The 18,286-nt window shown below is 42.4% G+C and overlaps 1 protein-coding gene across 3 annotated transcripts in view; it reads right to left on the bottom strand.

The window, feature by feature from the left end:
• The window catches only part of KIFAP3 (kinesin associated protein 3), a 32,963-nt gene extending 32,159 nt beyond the window's left edge, over positions 1–804 (bottom strand). For 2 of the 3 annotated variants that reach the window (XM_085882229.1, XM_085882230.1), the window contains exons 1-2: positions 428–641; positions 87–218 (exon numbers count right to left, since the gene is read on the bottom strand). In XM_085882229.1, the coding sequence (XP_085738355.1) occupies positions 87–218; positions 428–537 (242 nt within the window). In that variant the 5' untranslated portion in view covers positions 538–641. The other variant, XM_085882231.1, reaches the window with a different exon arrangement.
• Positions 805–18,286: the final 17,482 nt, after the last annotated feature.

Raw genomic sequence — 18,286 nt, 5'->3', positions numbered from 1 at the left:
GCGCGTCAGTGTGTGTGTACGCGTCAGTGTGTGTGTACGCGTCAGTGTGTGTGTACGCGTCAGTGTGTGTGCACACATGTACGTACACCTTCTGGCATTCCTTCCGCTCGCCAAGCACAGGGTCTCCAAGTTCCCCCAGGATGGTTGCTTCAACCTCATAATGCACAACCAGTGCCTTCTCAGTCGGATGTACATCGATGTTGCCACCTTTGACCCTCCTGCATAGACACTCGAACACCTGAACATCGAGACACTGCATCGAGCAGAACACACCAAACAAAACACAACAAAGGAACTGTGTGTGCATCACACACCCAACCACACCACCCCAATCTACATCACAAACCCACCGTGTACACACACACACACACACACACACACACACACACACACACACACACACACACACACACACACACACACACACCATGAATCACATCGCCCCCCTTCTCTCCCGAGCGGACATCGAGCTCCCACCCCTCGTTGTCCGTATTCCACCCGAATGAACGGCACACCCGGTTCGGCAGACGATCTCATGGAGCGGACTCCACACGTTTCCTTTGGAATGATTCTTCATTAGAAAAACACTGAAAGGATATAAACGGCGGACAAAATCCGGACGCTGACACGGTGTGTGCTTTCCTCACCGTTTCAAGAATTTCGCTTCCTCGGCCTGCATGGTGAGGAGCCGAGCACAAGGGCTTCCCTCGGGGCTCCCCCTACTGGCTCCTCTCGGCTCGGCCGCTCTCCATCTCCGGGCTCCCCCTACCGGCTCCTCTCGGCTCGGCGTCCTTCCTCCATCAACCCTCCGTAAACCTTTATTTATTTTTAAAAAGATGCCTGAATGGAGGTTTTGTTGTCACAACCCTTGCTCATTGATTTCCCAAACACTTCCCTTGCTCATTGTGTGGTGAAGTTGTGAAATCACTGATTACTGATTGAAGAACTGCGGCGAAGTGTTTACAATCACTGAAATCGACCTGTTTATTCAGCGGTGTAATTATTTTACAGTCAAGTGAGGTGTAGTTATTTTACAGTCATGTGCGGTGTAGTTATTTTACAGTCATGTGCGGTGTAGTTATTTTACAGTCATGTGTGGTGTAGTTATTTTACAGTCATGTGTGGTGTAGTTATTTTACAGTCATGTGCGGTGTAGTTATTTTACAGTCATGTGTGGTGTAGTTATTTTACAGTCACGTGCGGTGTAGTTATTTTACAGTCATGTGCGGTGTAGTTATTTTACAGTCATGGTGCAGTGTAGTTATTTTACAGTCATGTGTGGTGTAGTTATTTTACAGTCATGTGCGGTGTAGTTATTTTACAGTCATGTGCGGTGTAGTTATTTTACAGTCATGTGCGGTGTAGTTATTTTACAGTCATGTGCGGTGTAGTTATTTTACAGTCATGTGCGGTGTAGTTATTTTACAGTCATGTGTGGTGTAGTTATTTTACAGTCATGTGCGGTGTAGTTATTTTACAGTCATGTGTGGTGTAGTTATTTTACAGTCATGTGCGGTGTAGTTATTTTACAGTCATGTGCGGTGTAGTTATTTTACAGTCATGTGTGGTGTAGTTATTTTACAGTCATGTGTGGTGTAGTTATTTTACAGTCATGTGTGGTGTAGTTATTTTACAGTCATGTGCGGTGTAGTTATTTTACAGTCATGTGCGGTGTAGTTATTTTACAGTCATGTGCGGTGTAGTTATTTTACAGTCATGTGCGGTGTAGTTATTTTACAGTCATGTGCGGTGTAGTTATTTTACAGTCATGTGCGGTGTAGTTATTTTACAGTCATGTGTGGTGTAGTTATTTTACAGTCATGTGCGGTGTAGTTATTTTACAGTCATGTGCGGTGTAGTTATTTTACAGTCATGTGTGGTGTAGTTATTTTACAGTCATGTGTGGTGTAGTTATTTTACAGTCATGTGCGGTGTAGTTATTTTACAGTCATGTGCGGTGTAGTTATTTTACAGTCATGTGTGGTGTAGTTATTTTACAGTCATGTGTGGTGTAGTTATTTTACAGTCATGTGCGGTGTAGTTATTTTACAGTCATGTGCGGTGTAGTTATTTTACAGTCATGTGTGGTGTAGTTATTTTACAGTCATGTGTGGTGTAGTTATTTTACAGTCATGTGCGGTGTAGTTATTTTACAGTCATGTGCGGTGTAGTTATTTTACAGTCATGTGCGGTGTAGTTATTTTACAGTCATGGTGCGGTGTAGTTATTTTACAGTCATGTGTGTAGTTATTTTACAGTCATGTGCGGTGTAGTTATTTTACAGTCATGTGCGGTGTAGTTATTTTACAGTCATGTGCGGTGTAGTTATTTTACAGTCATGTGCGGTGTAGTTATTTTACAGTCATGTGCGGTGTAGTTATTTTACAGTCATGTGCGGTGTAGTTATTTTACAGTCATGTGCGGTGTAGTTATTTTACAGTCATGTGCGGTGTAGTTATTTTACAGTCATGTGTGGTGTAGTTATTTTACAGTCATGTGTGGTGTAGTTATTTTACAGTCATGTGCGGTGTAGTTATTTTACAGTCATGTGTGGTGTAGTTATTTTACAGTCATGTGTGGTGTAGTTATTTTACAGTCATGTGCGGTGTAGTTATTTTACAGTCATGTGCGGTGTAGTTATTTTACAGTCATGTGCGGTGTAGTTATTTTACAGTCATGTGTGGTGTAGTTATTTTACAGTCATGTGTGGTGTAGTTATTTTACAGTCATGTGCGGTGTAGTTATTTTACAGTCATGTGCGGTGTAGTTATTTTACAGTCATGTGCGGTGTAGTTATTTTACAGTCATGTGCGGTGTAGTTATTTTACAGTCATGTGCGGTGTAGTTATTTTACAGTCATGTGCGGTGTAGTTATTTTACAGTCATGTGTGGTGTAGTTATTTTACAGTCATGTGCGGTGTAGTTATTTTACAGTCATGTGCGGTGTAGTTATTTTACAGTCATGTGCGGTGTAGTTATTTTACAGTCATGTGCGGTGTAGTTATTTTACAGTCATGTGCGGTGTAGTTATTTTACAGTCATGTGCGGTGTAGTTATTTTACAGTCATGTGTGGTGTAGTTATTTTACAGTCATGTGCGGTGTAGTTATTTTACAGTCATGTGCGGTGTAGTTATTTTACAGTCATGTGCGGTGTAGTTATTTTACAGTCATGTGCGGTGTAGTTATTTTACAGTCATGTGTGGTGTAGTTATTTTACAGTCATGTGCGGTGTAGTTATTTTACAGTCATGTGCGGTGTAGTTATTTTACAGTCATGTGTGGTGTAGTTATTTTACAGTCATGTGTGGTGTAGTTATTTTACAGTCATGTGCGGTGTAGTTATTTTACAGTCATGTGCGGTGTAGTTATTTTACAGTCATGTGCGGTGTAGTTATTTTACAGTCATGTGCGGTGTAGTTATTTTACAGTCATGTGCGGTGTAGTTATTTTACAGTCATGTGTGGTGTAGTTATTTTACAGTCATGTGCGGTGTAGTTATTTTACAGTCATGTGCGGTGTAGTTATTTTACAGTCATGTGCGGTGTAGTTATTTTACAGTCATGTGCGGTGTAGTTATTTTACAGTCATGTGCGGTGTAGTTATTTTACAGTCATGTGCGGTGTAGTTATTTTACAGTCATGTGTGGTGTAGTTATTTTACAGTCATGTGCGGTGTAGTTATTTTACAGTCATGTGCGGTGTAGTTATTTTACAGTCATGTGCGGTGTAGTTATTTTACAGTCATGTGTGGTGTAGTTATTTTACAGTCATGTGTGGTGTAGTTATTTTACAGTCATGTGCGGTGTAGTTATTTTACAGTCATGTGTGGTGTAGTTATTTTACAGTCATGTGCGGTGTAGTTATTTTACAGTCATGTGTGGTGTAGTTATTTTACAGTCATGTGCGGTGTAGTTATTTTACAGTCATGTGCGGTGTAGTTATTTTACAGTCATGTGCGGTGTAGTTATTTTACAGTCATGTGTGGTGTAGTTATTTTACAGTCATGTGCGGTGTAGTTATTTTACAGTCATGTGCGGTGTAGTTATTTTACAGTCATGTGCGGTGTAGTTATTTTACAGTCACGTGCGGTGTAGTTATTTTACAGTCACGTGCGGTGTAGTTATTTTACAGTCACGTGCGGTGTAGTTATTTTACAGTCATGTGCGGTGTAGTTATTTTACAGTCATGTGCGGTGTAGTTATTTTACAGTCATGTGCGGTGTAGTTATTTTACAGTCATGTGCGGTGTAGTTATTTTACAGTCATGTGTGGTGTAGTTATTTTACAGTCATGTGTGGTGTAGTTATTTTACAGTCATGTGCGGTGTAGTTATTTTACAGTCATGTGCGGTGTAGTTATTTTACAGTCATGTGTGGTGTAGTTATTTTACAGTCATGTGCGGTGTAGTTATTTTACAGTCATGTGCGGTGTAGTTATTTTACAGTCATGTGCGGTGTAGTTATTTTACAGTCATGTGCGGTGTTGTTATTTTACAGTCATGGTGCGGTGTAGTTATTTTACAGTCATGTGTGGTGTAGTTATTTTACAGTCATGTGTGGTGTAGTTATTTTACAGTCATGTGCGGTGTAGTTATTTTACAGTCATGTGTGGTGTAGTTATTTTACAGTCATGTGCGGTGTAGTTATTTTACAGTCATGTGCGGTGTAGTTATTTTACAGTCATGTGCGGTGTAGTTATTTTACAGTCATGTGCGGTGTAGTTATTTTACAGTCATGTGCGGTGTAGTTATTTTACAGTCATGTGTGGTGTAGTTATTTTACAGTCATGTGCGGTGTAGTTATTTTACAGTCATGTGCGGTGTAGTTATTTTACAGTCATGTGCGGTGTAGTTATTTTACAGTCATGTGTGGTGTAGTTATTTTACAGTCATGTGTGGTGTAGTTATTTTACAGTCATGTGCGGTGTAGTTATTTTACAGTCATGTGCGGTGTAGTTATTTTACAGTCATGTGCGGTGTAGTTATTTTACAGTCATGTGCGGTGTAGTTATTTTACAGTCATGTGCGGTGTAGTTATTTTACAGTCATGTGTGGTGTAGTTATTTTACAGTCATGTGCGGTGTAGTTATTTTACAGTCATGTGTGGTGTAGTTATTTTACAGTCATGTGCGGTGTAGTTATTTTACAGTCATGTGTGGTGTAGTTATTTTACAGTCATGTGCGGTGTAGTTATTTTACAGTCATGTGCGGTGTAGTTATTTTACAGTCATGTGCGGTGTAGTTATTTTACAGTCATGTGCGGTGTAGTTATTTTACAGTCATGTGCGGTGTAGTTATTTTACAGTCATGTGCGGTGTAGTTATTTTACAGTCATGGTGTGGTGTAGTTATTTTACAGTCATGTGTGGTGTAGTTATTTTACAGTCATGTGCGGTGTAGTTATTTTACAGTCATGTGCGGTGTAGTTATTTTACAGTCATGTGCGGTGTAGTTATTTTACAGTCATGTGTGGTGTAGTTATTTTACAGTCATGTGCGGTGTAGTTATTTTACAGTCATGTGCGGTGTAGTTATTTTACAGTCATGTGCGGTGTAGTTATTTTACAGTCATGTGCGGTGTAGTTATTTTACAGTCATGTGCGGTGTAGTTATTTTACAGTCATGTGCGGTGTAGTTATTTTACAGTCATGTGTGGTGTAGTTATTTTACAGTCATGTGCGGTGTAGTTATTTTACAGTCATGTGCGGTGTAGTTATTTTACAGTCATGTGCGGTGTAGTTATTTTACAGTCATGTGCGGTGTAGTTATTTTACAGTCATGTGCGGTGTAGTTATTTTACAGTCATGTGCGGTGTAGTTATTTTACAGTCATGTGCGGTGTAGTTATTTTACAGTCATGTGCGGTGTAGTTATTTTACAGTCATGTGCGGTGTAGTTATTTTACAGTCATGTGCGGTGTAGTTATTTTACAGTCATGTGCGGTGTAGTTATTTTACAGTCATGTGCGGTGTAGTTATTTTACAGTCATGTGCGGTGTAGTTATTTTACAGTCATGTGCGGTGTAGTTATTTTACAGTCATGTGCGGTGTAGTTATTTTACAGTCATGTGTGGTGTAGTTATTTTACAGTCATGTGCGGTGTAGTTATTTTACAGTCATGTGTGGTGTAGTTATTTTACAGTCATGTGCGGTGTAGTTATTTTACAGTCATGTGCGGTGTAGTTATTTTACAGTCATGTGCGGTGTAGTTATTTTACAGTCATGTGCGGTGTAGTTATTTTACAGTCATGTGCGGTGTAGTTATTTTACAGTCATGTGCGGTGTAGTTATTTTACAGTCATGTGCGGTGTAGTTATTTTACAGTCATGTGCGGTGTAGTTATTTTACAGTCATGTGCGGTGTAGTTATTTTACAGTCATGTGCGGTGTAGTTATTTTACAGTCATGTGCGGTGTAGTTATTTTACAGTCATGTGCGGTGTAGTTATTTTACAGTCATGTGCGGTGTAGTTATTTTACAGTCATGTGCGGTGTAGTTATTTTACAGTCATGTGCGGTGTAGTTATTTTACAGTCATGTGCGGTGTAGTTATTTTACAGTCATGTGCGGTGTAGTTATTTTACAGTCATGTGCGGTGTAGTTATTTTACAGTCATGTGCGGTGTAGTTATTTTACAGTCATGTGCGGTGTAGTTATTTTACAGTCATGTGCGGTGTAGTTATTTTACAGTCATGTGCGGTGTAGTTATTTTACAGTCATGTGCGGTGTAGTTATTTTACAGTCATGTGCGGTGTAGTTATTTTACAGTCATGTGCGGTGTAGTTATTTTACAGTCATGTGCGGTGTAGTTATTTTACAGTCATGTGCGGTGTAGTTATTTTACAGTCATGTGCGGTGTAGTTATTTTACAGTCATGTGCGGTGTAGTTATTTTACAGTCATGTGCGGTGTAGTTATTTTACAGTCATGTGCGGTGTAGTTATTTTACAGTCATGTGCGGTGTAGTTATTTTACAGTCATGTGCGGTGTAGTTATTTTACAGTCATGTGTGGTGTAGTTATTTTACAGTCATGTGCGGTGTAGTTATTTTACAGTCATGTGCGGTGTAGTTATTTTACAGTCATGTGCGGTGTAGTTATTTTACAGTCATGTGCGGTGTAGTTATTTTACAGTCATGTGCGGTGTAGTTATTTTACAGTCATGTGTGGTGTAGTTATTTTACAGTCATGTGCGGTGTAGTTATTTTACAGTCATGTGCGGTGTAGTTATTTTACAGTCATGTGCGGTGTAGTTATTTTACAGTCATGTGCGGTGTAGTTATTTTACAGTCATGTGCGGTGTAGTTATTTTACAGTCATGTGCGGTGTAGTTATTTTACAGTCATGTGCGGTGTAGTTATTTTACAGTCATGTGCGGTGTAGTTATTTTACAGTCATGTGCGGTGTAGTTATTTTACAGTCATGTGTGGTGTAGTTATTTTACAGTCATGGTGCGGTGTAGTTATTTTACAGTCATGTGTGGTGTAGTTATTTTACAGTCATGTGCGGTGTAGTTATTTTACAGTCATGTGCGGTGTAGTTATTTTACAGTCATGTGTGGTGTAGTTATTTTACAGTCATGTGCGGTGTAGTTATTTTACAGTCATGTGTGGTGTGTGCGACGAGTTTCTAAAAATTACCGGAAACCATTATTTCAATCCGTTTTCCATTGATACCCCCACGAAGTGCCGGAGTTTGGGTCGCCGTCGTCAGAGAACCGGGAAAAACGAGTCAACCATTTTCTTGTCAAGCGGAGTTTGTAGAACGTTCATACACCGCTTCAAATGCGGAAACTGTACACACGACTCGGTCAACAAAACACCAATGTGTTTCAACCTCCTCCTTCTCAACTTCATGTGGCTTGGTTTGGAGTGCTTTTATATCTTCGATTTGGAATGAATATAATGTGAATTGTCTCACACAGAGCTTCCCACGCACGAGGAGGAGATGACTCGGGTGGGATTCGAACTGTCCACTTCAAGGCAGACGACGCTTTTCACCATGAAACCACCGAGACATGGAGTTTTTCTTATTAATATTTTATTTTTTATTGAAAACATTTATTTTTATTTTTTTTTAACCAAACGTAGTGAAAACGCTCCGATTCGACGCTGTGACACAAAGCACTAGACGACAGAAATAGTCACTTATTGACGAGTACAAAATGATCTCGAGGTTCCAAATAAGACACCTTCAAACTCAGTGATTGTGGTGAGACGATATTAAATATGTAATGATCCATGTAAGGATACCCTGTTGCATTTATGAGCGGGAGGAGGGGGGGACAGAAAGTTGGAGTTCAGAGTTGGGGGGGGGGTGGGGTGGGGGTGATCATAAGTAGGAACTCGACGCAAATGAAATCTGTTTCTGGTGTCTGTTCCCCCTCCATATCCCCTCCCTTACCTCAAATGGCCACACTGCTGATACCACACATGAAAAAGCTGAATGCCTAAACTCGGTGTTTGCATTGAAATCTTGTGTCCAAAACCCATCGCTTTCTGTACCCACCTTACCCAGTCGCACCTAACTGTCGCTGGACTCTGTGTCCTTTTCTCGTGACAACGCGGAGAGCTTGCTGTCAAACCTCAACTCATATTCTGCAACCGGTCCAGACGGCATCACCCCACGTGTCCTAAAAACCTGCGCTGCTGCTCTTGCTCACCCTCTCTCTGTTCGATTCACCCTCTCATTTGCTCAAGGTCATCTGCCATCTGCTTGCAAATTCACAAACATTACCGCCCTGCGTAAAAAAGGCGCAAAAACAGATCCCTGTAATGACAGACCAATCAGCCTTCTCCCAATCATCAGCAAGGTTATGGAATCCATCATCGCTTCAGACATGAAATCCTTCCTCGTCTCCAATGACTTGATTTCCAATCATCAATTTGGTTTCAGACCAGGTCACTCTACCCTGGATATGCTGCTTTTGCTCTCCCAACAATGGATGGAGGTCCTCAATGTCGGACATGAAATCAGCGCCGTATCCCTGGACATATCACGTGCTTTTGACACGGTCTGGCACCCTGCCCTACTCACCAAACTCTCTTCCCATGGTATCCAAGGCCATCTCCACTCATGGCTCGCAGACTTTCTCTCCTGTCGCAGTCAACGTGTGGCCCTAAATGGAGTTCTTTCATCCCTTCATCCTGTCCAGGCTGGAGTTCCTCAAGGTAGCGTTCTGGGCCCTGTTCTTTTTCTGGTTTTCATCAATGATCTCTCTGACTGGAAAATCCTCTTTATCTCTTTGCTGATGATTCCACCCACTGCCGTACCATCGGTCATCCCTCAGACCGGCAAGCAGCAGCTTCTTCGCTCACTGCAGATCTGGATAAAATCACAAATTGGTCCAACACGTGGAACATGTCTTTCAATGCGGACAAATCTCACACTCACTATGTCTCTCCGAAAAGACCGTTTGGAACCCCCCCCCCCCGCCCCCTCCATCCACTTTCTCAACAATCCTCTGGAAGAAGTCTTTTCTTTCAAGCTTCTGGGTCTCACTATCTGCCATGATCTTTCCTGGGAAAGCCACATTTCCAACCTGGCCTCCAAAGCCAGTCGCCGACTGGGAATCCTCCGTTGTGCAAAGTCCTTCCTCGGCCCACCTGAGCTCCTGAGCACATACAAAGCTTTTGTCCACAGCCTGATGGAGTACTGCTCTCCCCTCTGGGTTGCTACTCCTGCCTCTCACCTTTCTTGGATTCATGCAGTGGAAACCAGGCATTTTGGATCATCGGTATCTCCCACGATGAGCCTGAGTCTTTGGGCCTTTCACTCTCTCACTGCAGGCAGGTCGGTGGTCTCTGTTTTCCACTGTCTCCTCTCCAGTCTCGCCCCTCCCCCCTGCTCTGTCTGTGATTTGTCCTCACCATATTTCCGCAGGGCACTTAAGGTCCGCCAACAACCCCCTTCTGGTAAAACTACCAAAATCACGAATCACTGCTCACCGTCACTCTTTCACTCCTCTTTTTCCTCACCTTTGGAATAAACTCTCTCACTTTGTTCAATCCCAGTCTTCCCTCCAGGCCTTCAAAACAGCTGTTCACCACCACCTTTTATTGTTCCCCATCCAAATCCTCAATATTTTCCTCCCCTGTTAATGCACCCCAAACCCACCTCCTTCAAAGTCCCTGCTTTCCTTCCTGAAAGTCCCTGTAGTGTCCATCTTGTATACCCCATGTTCCCTGCCCTATCCCTCTCCCTTCCACAGATCTCCTCATGGCTCTGTTCCCCACTGTTTTTTCCTTCCCACACCCCTCTTGTCTCATGCCCCCTTGCTGTGTGTTGTGTGTTAGCTCTAATCTGAGCCTTGACAAGATACACAGAAAAAAGAAAAAAGAAAAAACCTGAATGACCAAACACACACACACACACACACACAAAAAAACTCATGTCAGAACAGCGGTGTACACAAACATACAACACAACAGAGTTTATGTAATCCGTAATGTTTTTAATGTAATCTGCTCACACATCTGCTAAAACTTTGATGTCTCAGTTCCAGAAAAATTGTGGGAACATGACCCAAAAGTAATCACTGAAAACATGAAGTACCAACCGCTTACATACAATGTAACGATCCCAAGCGTGAATATTGAAAACAAAGTGTTGCGACCAGATATTATACTTCGGTATAAAAAAAAGAGAAGGCATTGCACATTGAGCTGTTAATACCAGTGATTTTGGACTAAATGATGCAGAAATCAAGAAAATGACCAAACACCAAGACCTCAAGAATGAAGTGAGAAGACCTTGGAAGCTGAAGAATGCCAAAGTTGTACCAGTGATAGTTGGAACTACGGGAATGATGACAAAGAACCTCATAGAGATATTAAACATAAGGGCGGTACCCCTGGGCGCTCACCTGGTCATGGCTGGATAAGATAACCAGGCAACCACCGGTAGGCATGGATGACCCACAAAATATATATAACGAAGAAAGTAAATACCGATGGATTTGTTTTTTATGCCATGAACAAACCTTGGTACATTATGGGTGATAAAGGGTTTGGTCAAGTTTCATCAAGATTGTGTGTGTGTGGTTTCAGAAAAGAAAGCAAATACATTTTTTTTGGGGGGGGGGACGGCAACCCCCCTTAAATCCTCTTAGAGTCCGATTTTTCTCATGTCATGAACAAACTTTGGTACTTCATGGGTGATGAAGGTTGCAGTGCAGTTTCATCGAAATTGTGTGTATTGTCTCTGAGAAGAAAGCAAATACCTCTTTGGGGAGGAATCTCACTCTCCGACCCCCACCCCCCCCCTCCGTAAACTACCTCTGTAGACCCCTTAAGACCCCGTTTTTGTATGCCATCACAGGTGATGAAGGTTGTGGTCAAATTTCATTGAAATTGTATGTGTAGTTTCTGAGAAGAAGTTGCAAGTATTTGTGGATGGACGGACAGACGGACAACACGCCATCCCATAAGCTCTCAGGAACTACTTTACTGGTGAGCTAAAAACCATCCCTGGGACTATTATTACAAACGAACTCAAGTTGGAAGCCGTCCTGAGCTCAGTAACGATCCTGAAGAGAGCCCTCGGCACAAAACTTTGAGAACAGGAACTTCTCAGCTTGGTGCATGAATCGTGACCCCTTACTGAAATAAAGGTGGATACTTTGAGCTCACCCTGGGAGGACTCCATTCCACATTATGAAACCCACATATGTAGATACCAATCTATGACACACACACACACACACACACACACACACACACACACACACACACACACACACACACACACACACACACACACACACACACACACACACACACCTAGTCAGTTTTTGTTTCACCACCTGACACCCCCACCATACGTGGAGATAGCAGGAAACAACAGCAACTTGCACATACATGCGTGCACGAGAGGGGGGACCAGGGGGAGGAGGATGAGGAGAGAAAGATGGAGGAGTGGAGAGGGAGGGGGGATAGGGGAGTGGTCAGAGAGAGAGAGAGGGGGGGTCATGGTCAGAAAGAGGGATGTTGTGGGAGAGGGGAGGTTGGGTTGGGAGGGAGAGTGGTGAGGGATTCTGACAGACGTGATGCCCAGCTTATAATCCATCCAAGAGACCACACGCACAGTGATGTGAAACACAGTCAGGCCTGTGAAACACCGGGAGGACAATTTAGAGCTGAGTTGGGATTTGAATCCAGACAACACGGAGTGAGCATGCATACCTCTTGGCTTTCCTGCCATCATGTTGCGATTCCTAACTTCAGAACCGAAAAGATTTGTTTTTTCTCGTTGTGATCATATCATTTATTTTGCCTTCCTACCTCCAGTATAGAACCACAGTATTGCAATAGAAAGTTGAAGAACGTGCCAAGTGGCTTTTCCATGAAATGCAAGAAACGTTTGAAGAAACTTTTAAAAGCAAAACGTTTAATTTTTATTTGTATTTATCTGTGCCGAAGTGATGGGTCGTATAACGTTGTCAAAAATGGGAAACCGTGGAAAATAAAATTTCACATTTTCAGCGAGGCCGCCACCGCCTGTTGCGCTACACAACAAAACGTGGCCAACGCAGGCGAGTCGCCCTGACTTTGTTCAACTCGATCTACATGCAGTATTCGGTGACAATGCAAATATTGTAGAGTGCTGGCTTACGCACTCCAATGAAACAGCTGATATGAAACGGCTCCCTTGGCATGCAATTGGCAATCACCGACCATCATATTAAATACACACCTCCCAGAGACGCCCAAAATGTTCACATATGTCCGAATTGGAGACATGAACACTTTTTGAGGAGTCGGAACTGCTTGTAAGTTCGATTCTGGAGTTTAAATTTTGTAATTCTCCTTAGTTTAAGAGATACTGACGGTTATTGCACGTGCGGAAATGAACTACAGCAACGAACGTTGACGTCTCCTGGTGTTTATAAGCATTGCAATGTACCCAGCGATTTGTAGTCATGATGAATAGGCATTCGATAATATGGGTGAGGAAAGTAAAAAAAAAAAAAAAAAAAACTTTGTTGTTCAGAAATCGTTGTGGCCTGTTCCAAGTTAAGGTAAGGTTGGTTGAGCAGGCCAAATTACATGGTGGCTTCAGACTCCAGCGAGGTTACCTAGGATACGTCTTAAGACCCCAGACAGCGAGGTGGCCGAGGATCTCCTGATGAAGGATATAATTAAATAAGGCCGTTAATTATCTTCAAAAAGGGTGTTTTTTAATTAACCCAAACACCCAATTTTCACTCTCGCACTTCCATGGAGTTTTCTTAATAAGCATTCAAAGTTTCAGGCTGCTCGGTTTTATAGTTTTGGAGTGATAGAGGAGACACACTGACACACACACACACACACACACACACACACACACACACACACACACACACACACACAGCCATTTATTAGTACATTGATGTACAAGGGTTTCAAAAACAATGCAAAATAGCTTTCGTAAAGGTCTTGCCGGTCTGGATTGGCAGACAGGTGGAACAATGGAACGAATCAAAAGAATGTTGATCGAGGTATTCTAACTGCCATGGAGTGATTCTCCTTGTGGATTGGCATACCTTGATTATGGTGGTCTTCTTCTTCTTTGGTATACAGTACAAGGGTGCGGGGTAGTATCATTGACTCAGGCTGCGGCTGTACCCCAGATGTCCCTTATAGGGTAGGGCAATAATTTGTAATTTGGCCAAGGTTCTGGTGATAGCTCACCCTCTCTTCCCAAAGGACACTTTGTGATCTTTACCGTCCATCAACTAATGCCGGCAGATTGGACACCCAATTTAACGACCATCTGAGGGATGGCACATATATTGATAAATTACCATGCCTGTGAAACTCCGGGATGACAGTTTATAGATGGGTCGAGATTCAAACCTGGGCTTGACATCCGAGAGGCGAGTACCTCTCCTGAGCTTAATTCACCTAATGTTGAAGATGTTGAAGCTAATGTTGAAGATGGTCATCTTGCCATCCATTAATGGCGGTTGGCATACGTCGATCAACGTTCTGTTAATTACATCCATTCTTCATGATATCTTAAAACCATTCCATTGTTCAAGGAATCATGAAAGCGGGTGTGCCGCTGATGCAATGCCCTCTGTCGGATAGAGCAAGAATTTGTAGTTTGGCCCGGTTGCCTTGAAGCCATTGACCGAGCCTGACAGCTCAGACTTTAGATGTTGAAAGAAATTAGTCACTCGGGGTCAAAGCTGGGCTGTGGGGTGGACAATTAAACTAGTTGAACCCACACCAGCAAAATTACATCTGCAACTTTGGACTTGTGAACTGACGCATTGTCGTGCAGCAGTAGACCACATCACTTCAAATCTCAGTGGCATTTTTCAAGGATGGCTTCACACAACCGAGCCAGCAAGTCAGCATAACGTTGACTAGTGGTCATAGTTTTGCACAACATGTAATCAATCAGTTGATAGCCGGGTTGGGAATCAAACCCAGATGAGACAGCTCAAAGGGAAGTGGACCTCTGGACCATTCTGTCGGACTGACAATTTGATGACTTAGCGATTAAAAAAAACAAAAAATTCAATTATAAACAACTATTAAGTTTGTAACGTGTACAGGAGTTTGGATGTTTCGGTCCATAATATCGTGATATCACCTCACTGCATGGCCATGTGATGGTGCAGCATGTGTACAGACAGAGTTGGATGAAGTGTTAGGCTGTGGCAGAGGAAAACGCAGCCCCACACTGGGAGACATCTTCCACGTGCCATGATCAGTGAGGTTCAGCGCCTAGAAAATGTCATTCCAAACAGCCTTCCACAAGTCACACAGGACTCAGTGTTTCGTGGGTATTTCATTGCCAAGGTAAGCGGTGCAGGTGATTATAGTACCTTGCGTCACCCGGATGTACAATTGAATTCGAGCTCAATAGTCAGAAATTGTATGGACTGCCTTTCCTTAAATGCTACACCTTCTTTTCAGTAGTAGAAGCCTCGAGCTGCTCTCAGTCATGCCTTCGATAGGGGGTGTCTGTCATCCACACTCTAAGTTGGAGTGTTTGTAATTACATCATATTGAGCCAGATGTAAGACTCTTTTCAAGTAATGAACTCTGTCTCTGGATATTCTGTTTGAGCTGTGGTTCTACACTGCTGTGAAAATATCACCCATGGAATAAACTAAGCTCACTTAGCTCAGGACTTGGTGATGAGTTCCATAAGGCAAATAGTTTGTTTCTCAGTTCTACGATCTAATCAAATTGTCGAGACCTCTCAGGTCCGAAATGGTGGGAGACAGATCACCACGTGACCTTGGAGGCCACTGTATTAGGCCAAAAGTCTGGACAGTTGGTTCTCCCTTCAAACTGATTGCTCTTTAAATATCAGGTAGAGACCTTTAATGTTGACCTCAAATACAACTTTAAAAGTGACCACTTGATTTACCTCGTTGCGCCTTGTACTATTTGTCTGTCTAACATGAAGCCGCACATGCCTCCTCATCTCCCTTCCTTTTTCTCAAAGGGAACTATGGTGCTGCCCCTGCTTACCGCTGTGCTGCGTGATCCAACTCAGTGGAGGAATTCATTAGTATTTAACCCAAAGCGCTTTTTGGATGAGAATCGACATTTTTACAAGCCCATGGCCTTCGTGACCTTTTCTGTTGGTATGTGTTGCAATTTGATCAATGATTTGATCTTTTTCCCCATTTGGGGTTTACTATTCCTGCAACATACATGATTCCACCAAAGTAGTGATAGACCATGACAGGATTAGTTTGATGAGATGGTCAACCAACATTCAACCCATTCAGGAAATTTGATATAGGGGAGAAGGCCTGCCCTTTGCGAAGGATGTCAGGGGATCTAGCGTGAGGATTGGACAGCCAGCAAAACACCTCCACCAAAAGATGGAACGTTTCATTGTGCAGTGGTTTATGAATCTGGGGGTTTCATCGTTTGATCGTTCTTACTTCAACTCAGTAATACTGAAGTGGCATGCTGTGCTTTTCCTGTAGGCTGTCGTGCCTGTCCTGGTGATGACTTTGCTTTTGAACAGATGCTTCCGGTATTCAGCTTTCTCCTGCATCACTTCTGGTTCTCATCACCATCTGGCACCTCACCACTCAGCCTCGAAACACGGATCTCAACTTTTTTGGTCCCCCAACCTTTCCAGCTCTGTGCCTTACCCTGAATCACTGAGGACTTATAATTGCCTGGAACCAGGTCTTCGAAACAGCTGTTCACCACCATCTTTTATCTTCCCGCATCCAAAACCATGATCTTTTCTACCCCCGTTAACCCACCCCAAACCCACCTCCTTCAAATTCCCTGCTTCCTTCCTGAAAGTCTCTGAAGTGTCCATCTTGTTTACCCTGTGTACCCCGCCCCATCCCTCTCGCTTCCGCAGATCTCCTCATGTCTCTGTTCCCTACTGTTTTGTGCTTCCCTTTCCCGCTCCTCTTGTCTCCTGCTCCCTTTTTATATGTTCTGTTTGTGTGAGTTCTTAGATGAGCCTTGACAATGTATGCAAAACACAACATCTCATCATCCCGTGACTTGATTTTGTGACAACATCTTCTGACTTGATTTTGTGGACCGTGGATCGAGGGTGAGTTGTCCTGCATCAACGTTAAATAAACCAAAAACGATGATGATGATGTTCATGGTGATGGAATGTTATTGCTTATTTCAAATAACAACTTGGAGTTTGCTGTAGATGATCGACTGCTGATTTTGCTTAATTTGTCACCCATTCCGGAATTGCTTACAGCTGGTTGTAATGTGTCCTGTTTACCTCTGCCACCAAAGGTCGAAGGAGGTTATGTTTTTACCTCTGTCTGTTTGTATGTTTGTGTGCGTGATATCTCAAAAAGTTGTTGGCGGATTCAGATGACACTTGGTGGAAACATTGGGTGTGTGACAAAGAAGAATTATTTCAATTTCGGTGAAGATCTGAATCCGGATCCGAAAATTATTTAATTTTTAAAGTGATTCTTCACCATTGAGAAATAGGGCCAAAAACTATTTTGTACTGTATAGCATGATATTTCAAAAACGTATTGGGCCAGATATGTTCTCGTAGGTCAGGCATTGCATGGCGGAGGTATGTGCTCTACCAAGTGCCATTCCATTTGTGCAATTCCCCATTAAAAATTTGTGGAAAGTTGGAAGTGTGCAATGTAGGTAGATAATAATTCAAATTTTTGTGAAAATAAATTTAATATCACAGTTACTTTAAAATATATAAAACTATCCGAAGTACCTGGCATTGCCCAGGGAAATTCAATGCACTATGTATTTGAAATATTTCCTGGATGACAAATTGGCGAATTTTGGCCTTATGATTTTGTCCAAATTATCAATCTTTTTCATTGCAAAATGCACTTGGACTTGTATCAAAATGCTTCACCTTCTAAGGGTGCCCAACATACTGCCCTGAAGGCTGCTTGTCTTGCACGTTGATCGTCAACCTGAGCCTGTGTCTGCTCTGTAGTCTCAGCTAACCTGGAGGCTGCTTGTCTTGCACACTGATCCTCAACCTGAGCCTGTGTCTGCTCTGTCTGCTCCATGGCAGAGTTGCAGCAAATAAACTACTGCTGAGACCACAGAATAAGGTGAAAAGAGGGATTTCTTAATAAATTATATAAAAATATGAAATAACAACACCTTATTCTGGCAGAATTTACATGCGCAGTTCAAGCTCCACCACTCTCTAGGCTGATGTAATGACTCGCCACCATTGGATTATCATGAGTAGGCTCAGATAAAACACTGATATCACAGTAGAGTCAAAGTAACCCGATCTTGATTGGGTGACCAAACATGTGTACCTATGTATGTACTTTATAGAATACACGACTTTCAAAATGACATATGAATGCCAACGAGGCCTTATGCACATGTGCTATGTGTGCATTTTCACTTTCAGTGAATCGGTTCTGCTCGCCAGGCACTTTTAACCTGCCGTTGCTCGTGTGAAATCTGTAAATCAAATCGTCTTTTTTAACACAATTTTTTTTAGCATTTAGACGAGAGAGTGGCAATTTCAAGAAAGTTCACAAGATTGTTCTGCTCCTGGATGCAAATCAGACTCATGGAAATACGAGAAATATCTGTGGATGAGAGTTGTTGAGTTCTTATCATCCTCTGTTTGTACGAGTGAGCACGACAGTGAATACAACACACACACACACACACACACACACACACACACACACACACACACACACACACACACACACACACACACACTTATTAAAATAGATGGGAATGGGATGTTGGGGGGGGGTAGTGGTGCATCCAGAATTTTGATAAAGGTGATCACCTGCAAAAAAAAACATTTTATATAAAAGGGGGTGGGTGGGGGATTTCGC

The sequence above is a fragment of the Eptatretus burgeri genome, chromosome 5 (genome assembly GCF_056783735.1).
Source record: "Eptatretus burgeri isolate ZD-2024b chromosome 5, Ebu_testis_v1, whole genome shotgun sequence".
Classification (NCBI taxonomy): domain Eukaryota; kingdom Metazoa; phylum Chordata; class Myxini; order Myxiniformes; family Myxinidae; genus Eptatretus; species Eptatretus burgeri.
Note: the sequence above shows the minus strand (reverse complement) of the source record. Positions and strands in the feature narration are given on the sequence as shown.